The sequence below is a fragment of the Pleurodeles waltl genome, chromosome 3_1 (genome assembly GCF_031143425.1).
Source record: "Pleurodeles waltl isolate 20211129_DDA chromosome 3_1, aPleWal1.hap1.20221129, whole genome shotgun sequence".
Taxonomy (NCBI): Eukaryota; Metazoa; Chordata; class Amphibia; order Caudata; family Salamandridae; genus Pleurodeles; species Pleurodeles waltl.
In genome coordinates, this window is record NC_090440.1 from 613,691,052 (window position 1) to 613,711,177 (window position 20,126).

Here is a 20,126-nt window from a genome sequence, read left to right on the forward strand (position 1 = left end):
CAGGAACCATGTGAAATATATACTTCATTTTGGTGTCAAAACATATGTTTTTGGGATCACAAAAATGGCAGCTCTGTATTGATGTGTTTTAGCCGTTATATTGGGAATTTATTTTACTATTGTTTTTGTTTCAGGTTTTCAGTTGATTCAAATTTGTAAACCTGAGCAATGCAGGTAGTAGCAAAGGATCGTTATCTCGTAAAGAGTGTTGCTATCTACAAAATCTGAGGACTCCTTTAACAAATTAAAATGTGTCATATGTCAAACTAATCCAAAAGGAAAGCTAACATCAACTGCGGCTGGACAGAAGAGTTTGAGATGTGGCAGAAATATAACAAGACCAAGTTCACAAAAGATTGAGACTGATGGACGTGCCTTTCATCAGGGCCAAACCAGGCTGCAGAAGGGGGAAGAGGACTACGGCCCCCAGCACTCTAAGCATACCAATGCCCTTATCTGGGGCTGGCATCTCCGTGGTGCGGGACGCGCCCGGGCCAAGACGGGCCATCTTCGCCCGAAATCGCCTGTAGGAGACTGGGCTGGGCCAGCACCGTTAGACTGGAAGGCAAGTGCCAGGAAAGTAAGGAGACCCATAGGTTGGTTCATGAATATCTATCACTCTTTTTTACACTTATTCCAAATCTGATCACTGAATATGATATGGGGAAGTGGAAGGCTGACGATATTTCAGTGCCCCATTCTGGGATTAAGAAACACAAAAAGCGGTATACTGGGAAAGGGGATGGTCGCCCCGCTATTAGTAGTAACCCTCCATCTCTACCCTCCCCCACCCTGATATCCCCTTGCCTAAAAAGATCCCTGATCTTTTTAAGGAAAAAGTACAGACCCCCAGATTGGATACAAAGGTGGATCTTCACTCTCCCCCAAAAACTCAGGATGTAATTCCTTCACCCTTGAAGAGACTTCCTTCGCAAGCAGAATCTGCCGAACGCACTCACGCTGAGGACCTTTTATCTCCAAGGTATAAGAGCCTAATTTCTACTGACATTCCCTGCTCAAATAGATTTTCGGTTTTGTCTCTATCTAGTGAAAGTCTAGAATGTCCCCAAGTCTCAGCTCTAGATGAACATGATGAAGGGTAACACTTTTGAACAAAATTTCGGGACTCACTGAACAGAGGGCCGCATGTAATTGTAAACCATCCAGGGAGGCTGATCATAATCCTGAATCGATTGTGGGGCCAAGTATGACAACTACGCCTAATATTGGTGATAAAGTAACCACCTTTCCTCCGGGTTCAGGGCTGGATCTGGAAGTAAAGCAGCGAATGATAGGCCGATCTGTCTGACCGCACCGGCTACTAACGGGCGAGTTTCCAAATTAGATGTAAATGATCATGAATATATCCCTGAGGTGCGGGATCCAAGTATTGTTTGCCAGACAGGTTCTAACAAGGACCATGGGGAAGCTTTGGGCGTGTATTCCTGTTCCCCTAGAGTTCCATCTTTGGGCCAACCGAGACCAATACAGACCCATAATTTGAAGGGGAGATATGGTTGTAGAAGGGAAGGTGCACTATATATTTTTGACAGGGGTCCCCAGGCTGCCAACTGGCTATAGAGAGTCAAATGATTATCTTACTAACAAAGTTATAAACTGGATACGCACACAGAGGAATTGTCTCTCTGTTATCCGGTCTGATATCCAAGAGGTGTGTAGATACAATCAACCAGGGTCAGAACTTGATTACATCTCTATCCTCTTTACCGACAGTGCTCTGATGAAAAATCTTATATCTTTTTATATACGGACTGGCTCCTTAAGAGCTAGCAGGAAAACTGGCATTATTCTTTGTATGTATCCACCTGGAGATAAGATGTGCAGATGTTGCTGTCCATCTGACGACCATGCAGGGGGGCTAAAGTTTCACTTGAGAACCACCTACCACTTAGGGCAGAAAACTTCTCTCCCTCATTATCTGACTTGGACTGACTAATTGATGACCATTATGTAGGGACGTTAAAAGTAGCAACTGAGGCGTGTCAAGTAGAATGCCTAGGGAACCTAAAGATTGCCCCTCAAATGAGAACTAAGGTAGAAATCATACCCCCAAAACTTACCGTTATGTCTTGGAATGAAGCAGGAATAGAGCAAAAACTAGAGGACCCCAAGTAGGTCAGCTTTATTAATAAGCAAGATGTATGTTTATTCCAGGAAACTTGGGCTGCAAAATCAAATCATCTAGAAGGGTTTTCAACCTACTTCTCTGCAGCTCAACCAGCTTCTTGGGGTTTTGGCAGATGGATAGGGGGGCTCATGATTTCGCTGAACAGCAGATTGAAATGTGACCACTCAGTAATACGGTTTAATTCCAATGACCTGCTGGGTGTACAACTCACATTTCGGCCTGGCTTCAGGGTGATCATGATAAATGTGTATGCAAGGTCCGTCTCACGTGGCATAGAATCTAATGTTCTCGCCCAGTTAGTTGATTATATGGAGCTCCTGCATCCATTGGATTATCTGATGGTTGCGGGCGATTTCAACTGTTCCTTTGTATCAAAGAATATTATTAGTAGCCTAACAATTGAGGAAGATGAGCTATGGGGTATTCCCCAATCCAAGGAGACTGTTTCCTCCTCGGCCTCTTCTGTCGCCTCGCAGATGACCTCTTTATGCTTAAAATTTGGGCTAAGAGAATGCAATGGTCGCACCAGATCGGATTTCAATCGTGCTTCCACCATCAAGCGAGGGTTATCCTCTACTACCATTGACTATCTCCTGGTGGACATTAGGCTATGGACAAGTACCTTGGATATGGAAGTAATATCCCGCCATGACAGTGACCACAATCCTTTATGTCTTGTTCTAATGAACCATGCATTTGCAAGAGCTCAACATTTAGAGACCACTGATTTCCGACTCCCCGTTTGAACCTCAGACGAACCCGTGTCAGTTGGCCAAAAGTGATATCAAATCCGTATTTGAGCAGGGAAATGTATTTATCGTTTCTGAAAAAAAAATTCTACCTTTGGGGGAACAAGAGGCTGCCGCTATCCCAATTATGGCCATCCATACAGAATTTGTAAGTACCTTACAGGGCATCTTTTATAAGGAAACCTTCGCTAGGCAGAGAACTGACAATGCTCCTTGTAGGGAATGGTATAATAAGGACTGTGTTATGCAAGATCCAATCTAAAAGTAGCTTTAAAAAACCACTCACAGAGGGAGATTAGGAATGCGAGACTCAGGTATGTTAGGGCCCTGGAACGAGCAAAAAAAAACTGGGAACATGAGGTTTGGCAGGGGTTGCTAGATGCAGTCAAGAATAGAGATGATGGTTCCTTTTGGAGGTTGTTGGCTTGCAGATCAAGAGGGGAAATGACTATTAGTATGTATATTCAGCCTGAAAGATGGGTGACTTACTTCTCTGAGATCTATGCTTCCTCTATGCAACAGGACTCTGTGTGGGTGTGATGACTGCAGAGCTTCCGTTAAAAGTTCTGCGGAGGACATTGCCTTTACAATAGCCGAAACAACAGCAGCCATCAACTCCTTGAGACCAGCAAAAGCCCCTGGTCCTGACAAGATACCGGGGGACCTGTTTAAATCTGAACCTATTATATGGGCATGGTACATAAACACATTTTCAAATGCCATAGCAGCAGGTAGTCCCATCCCAGATTCGTGGCATGGGGCAGAAATAATTCCTATATATAAGAAAGGTGATGTGGTTTTGCCAGCTAATTACCGACCAATCAGTCTTATTGATAACTTGCAAAAGATCTTTGCTAAGCAAGTCTTAGACAGGCACATGGAATGGGTTCAAGATAGCCAGGTTTTATCCCCTCTCCAGGCTGGCTTTCGCCCAAAAACCAGCACCGTGGACCAAGTCTTTAGGCTTTCACTGCTATTTTGGAAATACGTTACCTTAGCTAAACAAAAGTTATACGTTGCATTTGTGAATTTAAGATCTGCCTTTGACCTTGTCCCAAGGGAGAAGCTATGGGAGGTCTTGAACAAAATTGGTACCCCAGGAAACTTAGTGCATTTAATCCAAAGGTTGCATGAGAATACATACGCACAAGTAAGATGGGGTAGACAGGGGAACTCACCGACAGAATAGATATCAGGCGAGGGGTGCGCCAGGGCTGCGTCCTTGCCCTGACTCTTTTCACCCTGTTTATCAAAGAGGTGGTTCAAGTTGTAACTGATTGTCATAACGACGCGCCCTCCTTAAATAATCAAAAAATCCCAATTCTATTATATGATGATGATTCCCTTTTGATTTCCAAAACCCCTATGGGTCTTAGTGGATAGGTTCAGCTCATTCTGCATCGATTACGGATTGGAGCTTAATCATAATAAAACAAAACTTATGACCTTCGGCTGTGGTCCCACCAAGCGATATACTATTTTACTATATGGGACCCCCTTAAGTAAGGTATGTTCTATCGATTACCTTGGGGGTAAGAGTTAGTAATCATATGTAATGGGAGGCTCAGATGGATAAAAGTATAGCCCTCCTATCACATGGATCTGGGGCCTTTTTTGCGTTTCCATAAATCCACCACTGAGAGAGCGGTTTCTCCAGCCATCAACATTTTTTTGGTGAAGGCCCAGGGTGCTGTGGTGTATGGGGCAGAAGTCTGAGGATTTCTTAACGCTAGTAAACTTTGTGTGGGGGAAAATAGCTTTATAAGATCGCTTTTGGCCTGCCCTCAAAACACCCCACTGATCCCAATGTTCTGGGATCTTGGTCTTCTGCGTATCCTAGACGTAATTGCCCTAAGACCCCTGACTTTTTTGGGTCCGTATTTGGACTAACCCTGAACTAATTGTACATAAGGAGTCCCTTCAAGACATCCTAGACAGACCCAATGCACTTTCTATTTCTTGGCTCAATCATATCTCAAAATGGTTTCATATCTTGGGACTTAGAAACTTTTGGAGCCAACCCTACAACTTAAGGAGAGACCAGAAGAAACACCTGAATGCAGTTTATTGGGTTTACGTCAGGGAAAAATATTTGCTACATATGTCACATGGCAGCCTGACATCCCAATTCTTAGACTTCAAGTGTTATCCCCATTTTAAACCATTTATGTATTTAATCTCTGGCCTGTTAAGTAAAAGTTTGTATGTCCAATTTAGGTATGGATGTTTACCTCTCAAATCTTTTAGTAGCACTTGGAGTTCTGCTTCAATAATTGATTTATGTCCCAGCTGTAATTGTACCTCAGAAACCGTAGTACATTTTATGTTCATATGTCCTGCATACAGGATTGCTCGGCGGAAGTGGTTACGCACAGTTTGCAGGAATATGGGCATGAGACAATGCAAAGATGCTTTAAGGATTATGATGAGGGACACCTCTACTCCTCTGTTCTGTGCGGTCAGCAAGTTCCTTGCGGCCGCATGGTATATACTCACACACTATCTAAAAAAGTTAAAATTACCAACTCAAGTTTTATAGTTTTAATTATTTATTCTTGATTAATAGAAGATTTTAATATTATTGTGATTGTTTACTAGTTGGTAATGAGGATGATAAGAGAGATGGGCTTCTAGGAGGTCAAATATAAATTGCAGGAAAAGTATGCCTGCAATTTTAAGTATCTATGCTTTTATTCTTTCCCAAATCATCATAGATAAGTTGTGTTTTCCTTTTTGAAATTTATTTTATTTTTTGTATTTATTTATGATGTTATTGCTTTGATGGTTGAATATAACTGAATAAAGCTGTGTGTGATGATGATGATGATTGAGAATGATGGGCGAAAAGGGTAAAATATTATATCATTGTAACAACAAGTGCAACAAGTCATTTACAATCGAAAAAGGCCTGGAAAAAAATGGTCAAAAAATAGCAGAAACCAGTGTTTCACAACAAGAATATGAGTCTTCTGAGCAAGTGGCGACAACGAAACCCAATGCTCATCCACTTAGAAGATCGATGGCTACCCCTCGTCCACCTCCAACAACTGATCAAAAAGCAGAGGATCCGGTGTAATGGTACTAATGCCTAATGTTGTAATGTTTATTAATGTTTGCTTTGATTGTGGAGAGCCTAGGTGTCCTTATGTAACTGAACGGAAAAAGCTAATAAAAAGTTTAATTAGAAAAAAAAGAAAGCAGAGGATCTTCAGTGTGTTTTCTGTGGTTTAACCAGAACAATGACCAAAGGGATTGAAGAAAGAAAAAGGTACAGAGTATGTGAGTATCAAAGGGCAAACATGTTTTTATCTGCAGCTAGTTTCTTCCAAGATGAAGTTTTCAGCCGAGTAGCTGATCTAAACAATGAGGTGAATGTTTTTGCAGCGGATTTGTATGCCTACTCGAACTGAATGTGTGCAAACATTCGAAAATATGAATGTACAATGAGCTCCCAGCAGCAACGTAACTGCCCGCCTTCAGTTAAGTTTGCACTCTTGAAAAAGCAAATTAAGTTTAAAGCCACTCTTGAGTGCTGGCAACAGGTTCACACTCAGTGAGATCAGAGAAATAATTGTCAACATTGATGAAACTGTACTGATCCATAATAATGAAATTAAGATTTCTTTCTGGTGACAGTGTACAATGACAGACTTAATTTTAGCCAGTCTAACAAAAAGAATGAGCCACCGATGGTGTTGTCAGCTGATTTGACTCCTGAAACTCTTGCTGCCATAAAAAGATCACAGGATGCAGTAAAATCAGCAGGAACCATTTTAAGAAACATACTGAAAGATTTAGATTTTGGACTTAATGACGGATTTTGTGATGCCCCAGAGGTCTACAAATCATGGGTGTCAACAAGAATGTCTAAAGTTGTCTTAACATTTTTTTACATCATTGTTTAATATCAAAGCAAAACTGCTACAAACTAAAGTCCTTGAGTTTGGAACAGAAGCCGACAACTTTGATGATGGCTTTGACGATATAAATGAAGAAGTGGAAGACATTCCCATGAACCGATAGGCTAATGTGTTGCAAATGTACTGTCTTTTTGAAATCATGTTTATGAATTACATCACAGCAAAAAGAAAACTCTTCTACATATGATGACTGCCCATGCAATCTATGACAAGTACAAACATAGAGAGCTAATCACTTCAATGTATAGGATTAGTGTATAACAAGTTATGACATAGTACGGAGCAGGAACTTGTTAGCCGCTCATGCTGTGAAATCTTGTGAATCCGAAAGCACACCACTTCCAAGTCACTTTTCCAGGGAAAAATTTACAATTGCTGCACTTGATGATTTTTATTTTGAAGACAGCTCTTTTTTGTGTGGAACATCCCACACACAAGATACTGCTATGGTGCTTTTTCAAGACAACCAATGAAGCAGTTGCTGGAAAACAAGCTGTTTCAGTTATAGGCAAAACAAAGAAGCTGCAAACCTATAACCCAACTGCCTGGCCAACGTGTGCAAAATCAATACAAGCGTTCAACACGTCCCAGTGTACCAGAACGTTTCAAAATGGCTAAGGTCATGGATCTACTACCTGATGCTGCAGTCTGCAAAGCTGATTTAACTGAATTTATCATATCACTTATTTGGTGCAGACTGAAGGATGAAGAAAAGCCAGTTCCTCCGTGGTCTAGAATTCATGCTCTGATCTCCCAGAATACTGTCTCACTGAAGAAGGTTGGATTTTTACCAGTAATACCATCTCCAGTCACAAACTATGCAACAGAATACACAGCTCTAAAAAAATTCTGAAATGCAGCTTGAAGACCAGCCTATCCTACAATGTTCTACAATTAAGGTGTTTTCCATAATGTAGCTGACTTTTTTATGAGCAATCCAGTAGAATTTGATTAACTTGATGATGGGCATTTTCCACATGACAAAGGTTGCGTTGGTGTGTGCAGGAAGTTATCTCAGTGGATGTGGCATAGATGATGCACTTATTGAGGCTGAAATCTTTGGAAGCAAAACTGTCCAGTAAGTATTGAGCGGAACCCATTATGCTCCTTCGTTACAAGGTATGCTCATCAATATCTGAAGCTATAGAAACATTGCGTTGGAATGCTTTCTGGAACAAGCAGGACAAATTAGGTTTTGCATATCTTATCTCAGAAGTGAACAAGGCACAGAGTGCACTTCATTCGAAAGACATAATACAAAAACAGACATGTTCAATACAAACAGTTCAAAATCAGAAAACCCGAAAAACAAGTTTGTAGAGTTTGTCAAAGAATGTGAAGAAAAAACAGAACTTTGCAAGTACTGGGGAAATGTTTTACACATTATGGGGCTGATTCTAACCTTGGCGGACGGCGGAGGCCGTCCGCCAAGGTTCCGCCGTCAGAACACCGCACCGCGGTCGAAAGACCGTGGCGGTGATTCTGAGATTTGCCCTGGGCTGGCGGGCGGCCGCCAAAAGGCCGCCCGCCAGCCCAGGGCAAATCAACCTTCCCACTAGGATGCCGGCTCAGAATTGAGCCGGCGGAGTGGGAAGGTGCGACGGGTGCAGTTGCACCCGTCGCGTATTTCAGTGTCTGCTAGGCAGACACTGAAATACTTTGTGGGGCCCCCAGGGGCCCCGCGGCACCACCTACCGCCATCCTGTTCATGGCGGGCGAACCGCCAGGAACAGGATGGCGGTAGGGGGTGTCAGAATCCCAAGGGCAGCGGTAAACCGGCGGGAGACCGCCGGTTTGCCTCTTCTGACCGCGGCCGAACCGCCGCGGTCAGAATGCCCTGCGGGGCACCGCCGGCCTGTCGGCGGTGCTCCCGCCGACCCTGGCAGAATGACCCCCTATAGCTCTAGTGAAAAACTTGGTACATGCTGATCGGGAAGGTGATTGGGAGCTGCACATGAAGATTATGGAGTCACTGATTACTGTGTTTCGCCAATTCGATTGCATAAACTACTTGAGATATGGGTCCTGTTATTTGGAAACAGTGAAGACATTAGAGGTGGAAAAACCATATCTCTACAGAAAATTCCTCCAAAGACATTTTGAGGTGAATGACAGAGAAGGAAAGTTCAATGCTGTGGCCCCAGATTTGACACTGGGACAGACGATCCAGAAATCACAGAAAAGCTCCAAGGGAATTGTTGGTCAGACACGTAAAAGTAAATATGTTGCTCAATGGTTTCTAGTTTACCATGAAGTCCTTTCTGTGTGCAATGTTTTCAGAAAAATGACAAATTCAAAATTAATAGACCATCGTGAAACTGTTCCGCACCACAAACTTGTAGGAAAGAGAGGGGAACATTTTAACAAACATGTTGACAGCCTTCTTCAGCTCATGGAGCAACTAGGAAACCCCTTTGAAATGACTGAGCGTGTGCGACTGCACAACTTTGTGACCAAACAATATGTGGATAACTATATAAAGACACATTTACTAGATGTCCAAGAACATAGATCGAAACTATATGCAGAACTGAAGCAGGAGAAATTTGTTTTGAAAGAAAAAAAGCTGTTTGACGTAATAACTAAAGCTAAAATCCACACTTTGATTGCCACAGTAAGAGTTTCGTCCAACCAGCTGCTACAAAGCAGATTACAAAATACCTTTTGCAAGCACATAGACAAATGGATGTAGCAAAAGAAAGGGTTGAATTTATCAAGGACATTCCGTCACATTATCTTCTTCCAACAAACACATTATTTAATGGAGATGCTGCAACCAAACCAGTGAAGCACAAACACGTACAAGAACTCGGAAAAAAACTTTCACCTGAAGAATTTCAATTTAAAAACGTGTCTTCATTGAAAACCTCTGTTGTTGACTCTATGTCACAATTAAGAATGGTCAAGATTTCATCCATGCAAAACTTCGGAGAGGTCGTTCAGACTGTTCTACAGACTTCAAAGTCAATGTGCACCTTGTAAGAACTGCACATTGTCTTTGACAGTTATCTTGAACTATCCGTCAAAGAATGTGAACGAATCAAGTGGAACAACTGACCTTGCCTGCATCAAAAATTCAACACCTATACCTGTGCAACTTGATATATTGTGGTCATCAACATCGAACAAGATGAACTTGGAAACAATAAAAAAGGGACTGTATCGTATATAAGTACCAAGAATAAAGAACCTAGGAAAGGCGATACTAAACATCATTACCTCAAAAAGGTTTAGCAGCTTATAAATTGAAAGATTTCAGTGCAAAAGAGACTGTTTTGAATATTGTTTTAGAATATTGTATGTCAAGTGTCACATGTTTAATGATTAAGGTGGTCATTACAACACTGGCGCTCAGTTTTAAAGCGGCGGTAAAAAATGGAATCACAACTGTGGTGGAAAACACCAACATAGACAGCCACTTTAACACTCCGACCGCCACGGCGGTACAAACAAACACCGCAGCGGTAACCGCCCACAGTATTACAACAGGCCAATCCCCCACCTTTTCCGGGGTGGATTCACCGCAAACAAAAACACGGCGGAAACAGGACTTGGAAGGGAAAACGCTCACCTCCACACACCCCACGAGGAACCAGAACGCCATGGAACCGGAACTCCAGATTCTCCCTGCCTTTGTCTTCCTGCTCCTCTACCAGGAGCACGAACGCCGGCGGCGACGACCACGGTGAGTACTGCACCTACGACACAGGGGAGGGGGGAGGGAAAAAAGAGTGACACACACACGCAACACCCCCACCCTCACCGACTACAACACACACACTAATATATATTGATACATTACAGTTACACCCACCAACCCTCCTGGAAGAATGCGAAGACAAAAGGAAATGATTTGAACATTTGTAATCTATTAAAATCCAGTACTCAAAAATATATATACACTACAAACAAATATATACACCCAGAATACAAGTTCAGGTATTGCACCATTAAAGTCCGTGGACCACTGGGCCCAAAATGCATGGCCGAGGCCCACACTCAATACCCGATCAAAACGGAGAGAACACTGCAGGGGCATCAGATAGAAATACATTAGGCACCTCAGGGGGAAGGGAAGGGGGGCACCTCAGCCGGATGAGTGCACGACGCCAGATCCACGAGGGGGCTCCATGCCCACTGCTGTATCCTGGGGAGTGCAAAACCGCAGTCTCACAAGTCATTTCAGTGGGTGGGTTGCCCACTGCTTTATCCTGGGGAGTGCAAAGCCACAGTCTCACAAGTCATTTCAGTGGGTGGGTTGCCCACTGCTTTATCCTGGGGAGTGCAAAGCCACAGTCTCACAAGTCTTTTCAGTGGGTGGGTTGCCCACTGCTTTATCCTGGGGTGTGCAAAGCCACAGCCTCACAAGTCTTTTCAGTGGGTGGTTTGCCTACTGCTTTATCCTGGGGAGTGCAAAGCCACAGTATCACAAGTATTTTTAGTGGGTGGGTTGCCCACTGCTTTATCCTGAGGAGTGCAAAGCCACAGTCTCAGAAGTCTTTTCAGTGGGTGGGTTGCCCACTGCTTTATCCTGGGGAGTACAAAGCCACAGTCTCATAAGTCTCTCAAGTGGGTGGTTTGTCCACTGCTTTATCCTGGGGAGTGCAAAGCCACAGTCTCTCAAGTGGATAACAGTCTCCACTGGTTCTGGAGGGGGTTTTGTGCCCAGAGTGCTTCATCCTGCCAAGGACTGAGGTAGTGGATGTCATTCTCCACTGGTTCTGGAGGGGGCTTTGTGCCCAGAGTGCTTCATCCTGCCAAGGACTGAGGTAGTGGATGTCATTCTCCACTGGTTCTGGAGGGGGCTTTGTGCCCAGAGCGCTACATCCTGCCAAGGACTGAGGTAGTGGATGCCTTTCTCCACTGGTTCTGGAGGGGGCTTTGTGCCCAGAGTGCTTCATCCTGCCAAGGACAGAAGTAGTGGATGTCTTTCTCCATTGGTTCTGGAGGGGGCTTTGTGCCCAGAGTGCTTCATCCTGCCAAGGACAGAGGTAGTGGATGTGATACTCCACTGGTTCTGGAGGGGGCTTTGTGCCCAGAGTGCTACAACCTGCTTGTGGCGGCCTCAGTAGCGTCGGAGCTTTCTGTGCTCATTGACCTGCGGTGCTGGTAGCGGCAGTGTCCTGTGAAGCGGTGCTGGTGGCTGCGGTGTCCTGTGAAGCGGTGCTGGTGGTGGCGGTGTCCTGTGAAGTGGTGCTGGCGGTGGCGATGTCCTGTGAAGCGGTGCTGGTGGCGGCGGAGTCCTTGGCAGCGGTGCTGGTGGCGGCGGTGTCCTTGGCAGTGGTGCTGGTGGCGGCAGTGTCCTTGGCAGCGGTGCTGATGGCGGCGGTGTCCTTGGCAGCGGTTATGGTGGTGTCCTGTGAAGCAGTGCTGGTGGCGGCGGTGTCCTTGGCAGAGGTGCTGGTGGCGGTCTTGTCCGCCGTGCAGGTTTGCGGCAACTTGCCTTTCTTTCTGTGCCCCTTCCCCACCTTGGATAATGGTGCAGCTGTCTTCCCACTCCCAACTGTACTCCTGGGAGAGCCTTTGGTGCCAGATGTGTTGCATTTCTCCCGCTGGGCAGTGGCCAACTTTTTATGCTTCTGAGGTGGGGGACTGTCCGTGGTCTGGCTCCTTGGTACACTGGCTGCCCTGCTGCTTGGCGCACTGCAGAAGCCAGTTACTGCTGGCACCACTGTTCCCTGTGATGTGGTGGCTGAGGTGCTGGGTTGGTACCTGGAAAGGCGGGCCCTAGGGGACTGAAGGGGTGGGGGAGGTGAGGGGAAGAGGTCAAGGTTGGACAGGAAAAGTTTTTTGGACACACTGGGACAGCTAGATGGAGGGGGTTTGGGAGTGGAGGAAGAGGTAGTGGTTGTAGGAGGTGTAAGTTTGCTGACTTTGGGTGAAGGTGCATGGGCTGGAGGATGTCGTGAGGTGGGTGGCTTTTGGGTGGGTATGTGGCTGCGTTTGTGTACCTTGGGAGGTGGGCTCACAGACACACTGGGAGAGGACACAGGGGATGTGTGAATGGTAGTGGGGTGTGGTGATGGGTGTGCTGGTGATGGACGTAGTGGCTGAAGATGTAGGGCATGCAGGTGTGAGTGGAGACGAGACAGGGAGGGAGGAAGGAGACGAGGAGGAGGGGACACAGTGGAGGCAGTGGATGTTGGTATGTGTGCATGGGTATGATGCTTGTGTCAGTGCCTGTGGGATGTGTGGTGTTTATGTTTGCCAGAGCTTCCCTTGTGTGTTGAGGTGTGTGCATGCTGGTCTGATGGTGTGCTTGGGATAGGCTGAGGTACAGGGGATTGGGGCTGGGTGGAGGAAGTTGGAGGGGGGAGGCTGGACACAGGGACAATGGCTGCTGTCATTGCTGAGGCCAGAGTCTGAAAAGCTCGCTGTTGGGCTGCCTGACCAGAATGAATGCCCTCCAGGTATGCATTGGTCTGTTGCAACTGCCTCTCTACACCCTGGAAGGCATTCAAAATGGTAGACTGCCCAACAGTGAGGGATCTGAGGAGGTCAATGGCCTCCTCACTGAGGGCAGCAGGGCTGACAGGGGCAGGGGCTGAGGTGCCTGGGTGAGCGGCCACGGGGCACACGCTGAGGGGGTGCTGGGAGGGCGGTGCTGGTACGGGGGGCGGCTGTACCTATAGATGCAGGGGGCACAGAGGGGCCCGCCACCGTAAAGGAGCTCCCATCAGAGGAGGAGTCCGTGTTGCTGGTCTCAGCTCCCGTCCCCGCCGTAGAGCTCCCCTTGCCCTCCGTCCCACTGGTGGCTTCAGACTCCGTTGTGTTGCCCTCCAGGGCCATGTGGGATGCAGCTCCCTACTGCTCTGCTAAAGTGGCACAGCTCCTCCACCTGATGACGCTGATGCACACAAGAACAGGGAGACCACAAAAAGGGGGGGAAACAGAAGAAAGACATGTTCAGTGCATGCAATACCACTACCGTTGGCGGACACTACAGACGCAGAAGCCCCCTGCACTACGCCGTGCACTTTGAGTACCCTAATTAATCACAGGGACATGGGTTACATGGCCTATGCTCGATTGCTGCACACATGGAAGTCACAGGACCCTGACTAGGTGTAGTTGCCTCTGAACACAGGTGGGGGGGTGCCAGATGGCCTGCCTTACGAAGGGACCTTGCCTACTAAACACGCCCTGGCCTAGGGGAACCCACAGCCCACCTCCCCCACCCAGACACCTCCAATGCGCGCTGAATCAGCTGAATGAGAGTGTACTCACCCCCTTGTGGCTGCTGTAATGCCCACAAGCACCCATCCAACTCCAGATATGCCACCGCCAGGATCCGGAACATCAGGGGGGTCATGGTGCGACGGGCACCCCTCCCACGTTGGGAGGCCATCCACAGCTGGGCCTCCGCCGTCTTCTTGCTCCAGCGGCGAATGTCCTCCCATCTTTTCTGGCAGTAGGTGCTCTGTCTGTGGTGGGACCGTGCCACAATCCAGGAACTTTGCGCCCATTTGGAGCCAGACCTGATGTCAGCTATCCGCCATCCCACAGGAATCCCCCCTCTAGTGAAGGTCCTGTCAGTACTCCATTTCCTGGCAAGTGGGTCTTTTCAGACGACAGTGGCCATAGCATCAGGGATTTCCCAGCCTATGTTCTCCAATGTGTTGTCCAGAGTGTTGTCTGCCCTGCTGAAACACATGCGCAGCTACATCGTTTTCCCTCAGGTGGAGGATTTGGCTACAGTGAAAGGGGACTTCTATGCCCTGGGACATATCCCAACATCATAGGTGCCAGTGATGGGAAACATGTGGCCTTGGCACCCCCCCCCCTGCAGGAGTGAACAGGTGTACAAAAACCGGAAGAGTTACCATTCGATGAATGTGCAGATGGTGTGTTTGGCCGACCAGTACATCTCCCATGTGAATGCCAAGTTTCCTGGCTCAGTGCATGACGCTTACATTCTGAGGAATAGCAGCATCCCTTATGTGATGGGGCAACCCCAGAGGCACCGTGTGTGGCTATTAGGAGAGGACATGGACTCTATACAGTGTGACTAGGTTTCTGGGAATATCCCTAAGAGTTAGTGTGTGTCTAACAGATTTCCCTTGACATTTGCAGGTGACTCTGGTTACCCCAACCTGTCATGGCTACTAACCCCAGTGAGGAATCCCAGGACAAGGGCAGAGGAACGCTACAGTGAGGCCCATGGGCGAACTAGGAGGGTTATAGAGAGGACCTTCGGCCTCCTGAAGGCAAGGTTCAGGTGCCTCCATCTGACAGGTGGTTCCCTATTCTACTCACCAAAGAAGGTGTGCCAGATCATTGTGGCCTGCTGTATGCTTCACAACTTGGCTTTGCGACGACAGGTGCCTTTTCTGCAGGAGGATGGTCCAGATGGAGGTCTTGTGGCAGCTGTGGAGCCTGTGGACAGTGAAGACGAGGAAGCAGAAGAAGAGGATATCACCAACAGAAACACGGTGATTCATCAATACTTCCAGTGAGACACAGGTAAGAAGACATCACTGCCTGCTACATCTGATACCCTTGTTCTACCTCTCGTCTGTCTGTCACTTTCACCCAGTGTATGGACCCTGAGTTGTCACTTTCCCTTTCAATTTCACAGATGTGGGTCCCACTGTGTGACATCTGCTTTGTTTCCTCATGGACTAGAGCTTTTTGACATAGGTATGTTGACAATACAATGGATATAGCAGTTTTCCACAGTTATTGCAAATACACATTTTCAAAAGCACAGACTGACTCCAGATAGTTTTGTGATTCAATGGTGTTTATTTAAGTGCAAAATAGTGGAGGGGGTTGTAAAATGGTCAGGGGTGATGGTGGAGGAATGTCCATGGCAGAGTCCAGTCTATTAGTCTCACAGGTGCATTGTCCAAAGCGGCATAGGAAGTGGAGCTGGAGCAGTTTAAGGATGGACAGGGTGACAAAGTGGGACAGAAGGATGACAATCAGGGGGGTCTCATTTTTTGGCGGGGGTCTTGGCATTGTTCTCTGTCTTTGTCCTGGATTTCAGGGACCGTTTGTGGGGTGGTTCGCCATCTGCAGGGGGTGGGGTGCTGGTGTCGAGGTCCTGTGGCGGTGCCTCCTGTCCACTAGCGCCGGCAGAGGTGGTGGGCAGTTCATCGTCCAGCCTAGTGTCAGGGGCCCCTTGTTGTGCCACAGTGTCCCTCCTGGTGCTGACGAGTTCCTTCAGCACCCCTACAATGGTGCCCAGGGTGGTATTGATGGATTTGAGTTCCTCCCTGAACCCCAAATACTGTTCCTCCTGCAGCCGCTGGGTCTCCTGAAACTTGGCCAGTACCGTTTCCTTCGTCTCCTGGGAATGGTGGTAGGCTCCCATGTTGTTGGAGAGGGCCTCGTGGAGAGTGGGTTCCCTGGGCCTGTCCTCCCCCTGTCGCACAGCAGCCCTCCCAGTTCCCCTGTGTTCCTGTGCCTCTGTCCCCTGAACCGTGTGCCCACTGCCACTGCCCCCAGGTCCCTGGTGTTGTTGGGGTGGTGGGGTAGACTGGGTTCCCTGTAGTGGTGGACACACTGCTGCTTGACGTGTCCTGGGGACAGAGGTATGGGCCCGCTGGGTGGGTGCTGTGCTGGTGTTTCCAGAGGGGGGAGGCTCTGTTGTGGCTTGTGCCAGTATGAGGGGAACTGACTGTCCCGAGGTCCCAGATGGGCAGGGCTGGTCATCTAGATCCAGTTGGACATAGCTGCTGTCATCACTGTGGGCCTCTTCTGTGGGTGGAGTGGACATGTCTGGAACCTCCTGTCCGGTGACGTTGGGTAGGGGTCCTGCAGGGGTATAAAGGCATGATTATTGCATCTGGGTGTGCCATGGTGTGCAATGGGTGGGTGACCCTGCACCCCAGTGCTTGCATTCTTGTGTAGGACCTTGTGTGCTAAATGTTTAGGGGTGTGTGTGGGTATGTGCAGGGGCCATGCATTGGTGATGGGTGTCCATGCTTTGTTGTTGCATGCAGGGCTTGCTGTTGGGATGTGTGGTTTGTGATAGTGGGACATGTGTGAGGAGTTGGAGTGATGGGGTGAGGGCGAGGGTGGGGGTATGTGATAGCATGCAGGTAGGGTGGGGGATGAAGTATTTAAAGATTTGCCTTACCGGAGTCCATTCCTCCAGCTACTCCTGCGAGGCCCTCAGGATGCAGTATAGCCAAGAGCTGCTCCTCCCATGTTGTTAATTCTGGAGGAGGAGGTGGGGGTCCGCCGCCAGTCCTCTGAACTGCATTCTGGTGTCTTGAGACCACGGAACGCACCTTCCCCCGTAGGTCGTTCCACCTCTTCCTGATGTCATCCCTAGTTCTTGGGTGTTGTCCCACTACGTTGACCCTGTCCACGATTCTGTGCCATAGCTCTATCTTCCTAGCTATGGTGGTGTGCTGCACCTGTGATCCGAATAGATGTGGCTCTACCCGGATGATTTCCTCCACCATGACCCGGAGCTCCTCCTCAGAAAACCTGGGGTGTCTTTGTGGTGCCATGGGGTGGTGTGGGTGATGTGTGGGGTGGTATGTGTTGTGATGTGTGGGGTGATGTTTAGGGGTGTGTGGTGCTTTGTGCGTGGATGTTGTGTGAGTGATGGCATTGAGTGCCTGTGGATGCTAGTTTGTAGATGGTGGTGTCTCTCTCTGGCCTTCAGTCGCAATTGTGGTCGTAAGGGTTTGTGGGTGATGTGGGTGTGTGTTTTATTTTGTATTGGATGTGTGGGAGTGGTGTGTGTATGTGTATCAGGTGTGTGTATTTGTAATTGTCCAATGTGGCAGTGTTTTGGATATGTTTGTGTATTTTGAGCGCGGCGGTGTGTACTGCCAATGGAATACCGTGGTTGAAAGACCGCCACGTGGATTCGTGGGTTGTGATAGTGTGGGCGTATTCTGTTGGCGTGACGGTGGAGGTTTTGTTTTCGCCAGTTTATCACTGCCCTTTGGTGTGGCAGAATTGTGTGGGTGTCTGGATTTTGGCAGATTCCGGGCTGTGGGTCGTAATAGCTGTGGCTGAATTCTGCGGCCGCGGCGGTGTGTTGGCGGTCTTCTGCACGGCGGTAAGCGGCATTTTCCGCCAATGTTGTAATGACCCCCTAAGTGTGTATTATTTGTGTATGGGTAATTGTTTGTATATATCTATATTGTTTATGATTTAGTTATGTGTATAGTTTTGCAATGTTTAACCTAATTTATGAGAGCAAGACAAAGAGAAACAAAAACTAATAAATAATTAGAATGGAAAAGATAGTAATTGTTTCCAATGACTAATTGAGTTTTTCACGCAGGAGATATATATAAATATATATTTATCCCCTCAGTATATTTATATGTTGGATTGATATTTGGCCCTGATACATTGGGGTTATAAGGGCTTCCCCTAAATAGTATAGACAGTATTCTTATTAAGGCACATATTCTTATGGGTGATGACACTATGAGCAAAATTGGAAAAAAGCTTGGAGCTTTAAATTGTGAACCTGGGAAGTTTCTAAAAGGATTTTCGGAGACATAAGAAGAATGTGACTTTAAAGACATAGAAAAACACCTTGTGCATGTGTGGAAAACGAGTTCTGAATGTCATACATTTGACGATCTTTGGTACAGTAAATTCAAGAGATCAGTCCCGCTAAGTGACCCTCCATCGACATCATATTCTGTTCTTGGACAGGTTAAAAGAACGATCTACTTGATCAAAAGTTGTGTAAATGTTTTGGATCATGCATATGTAGAGAACAATCCATGTGAATTTGGTTAGGAAGATATTGATGGGGTGCTAAAACCTACTAAGTTTCTAAAGCCTCTACCCATAGATCTTACACGTACATGTACTTGTAAAAACTGTGCTACAAAATGATGTCCCTGTGGATATGCTCTTCTCAAATGTTGAACATCCTGCAAATGTACCACAAGCGATTGCTGAAACAAATACATAAAGTGTACTATGAAAAGGTGTCTAAAACAGGAGTGATACACATGTTTTTCTTATTCAGATAATAAACATTGTTTGGTGAATACATAAAGGAACTAAAATCCATTATTATGTTTCATTTGTGTATATGTCTCTCCTTCCTCTATTATAGCCGCCATTTTGGAAGATGGCAGAAGGGTTGTCCTGAGGAGTTTTATTCTGTGTCTATAAGACTAGTTGACCCCCAAAACCTATATTTTGGCACCAAAATTAAGTATATAGGTCTCTCGGTCCCTGAACTATTACAACATCACTGCAACATATCTGCCATTTTCAATAATGTCCTTCAGAAAAATTCAGCCCAGATCAGCAATGTCTACCCAAGCTAAATTGCTTCTCTAATGATCCAAAAACACAAATCAAAAATGAAAATCTCTGGACAAAGTTTCTTTTACGGAGGTATAAAAGGACATTGCATTTTTATGCTTTCTCTTCCCACTGCTTCATTCCTTCTTGTCTCTCTCGTTCTGGCTCTCACCATCTCTCTATCTGGCCTTAGTTGTTTTTTTTTCTCTTCTGGCCAGAGACCAAGTACCACTCAATTCCCTTGGCTCTTAAAGAGATCTTATTTGCTCTTATTACACACTAGCCTGTTTCAGAAAAAAGTACATGATCCTGGCTACTGCTGGAGTTACTTCAGAAACTGACTGTCTGTGCAGCAGCATTTGGAAGCTTATTAATTTAAAGAGACACCTTGGGCAAAAGACCACTGATAGTCCAGGCACTCCTTCTCTGGAACCAACTCCCATTTCAGTGCAGATGGAAGAACCCTTTGTTATTTCATTTTAACCTCTAAAACATTTATTGTCATCAGTATCCTTGTTTCTGGTCCAAGCCAATGCAGCAGTTTTACCCAGATTCACTCTGAAGCTGTGTGCTATACCAATTTCAGATACTCTCTAATATAGAATCTTTGCTCTGGCTATGCATGAGATAACAGAAGTTCCATGTGATCCCCCTCACCTAGCCCACTCATTCATTCACTCATTCAGGCTGACTGACCTGCTTGATAAAGGTGTCCTGTTATAGCAATGGGATGTGTTCGGCTCTGCCTCAAGGGCTCTTGTAGAAACGCAGCTGGAGTGCGTGTGAGATCCCCGTGGACAGTATGGTTGCTGAATGGCTGTGACAAGGAGTAGAAACTAGTCTCTTCCGGCTGGTTTCCGATGCTTCTGCTCACCACTGGCACATCTGGCATCAACCTTCCTAAGTCCCGGCAGTGTTTGTTGAGGATTGTTTCATCTATGAAAATTAGAAAGACCAGCAGCATTTGTTAGAATTGAATGATTTTCCTTGAAGCAATAGCATACCTTCATGCCTTCCAAAACTACATTTTGTGTTCCTTTGGGACGATATGTAAAACTGATCTACATT

General features: G+C 46.5%; 1 protein-coding gene across 1 annotated transcript in view; it reads right to left on the bottom strand.

Moving 5' to 3' along the window:
- Positions 1 to 20,126, bottom strand: part of LOC138283521 (interferon regulatory factor 3-like) — a 165,428-nt gene that overhangs the window by 83,555 nt on the left and 61,747 nt on the right. Inside the window, exon 6 of the mRNA XM_069221460.1 lies at positions 19,755 to 19,994. Coding sequence (XP_069077561.1) covers positions 19,755 to 19,994 — 240 coding nt within the window. The remainder of the gene's footprint in view (positions 1 to 19,754; positions 19,995 to 20,126) is intronic.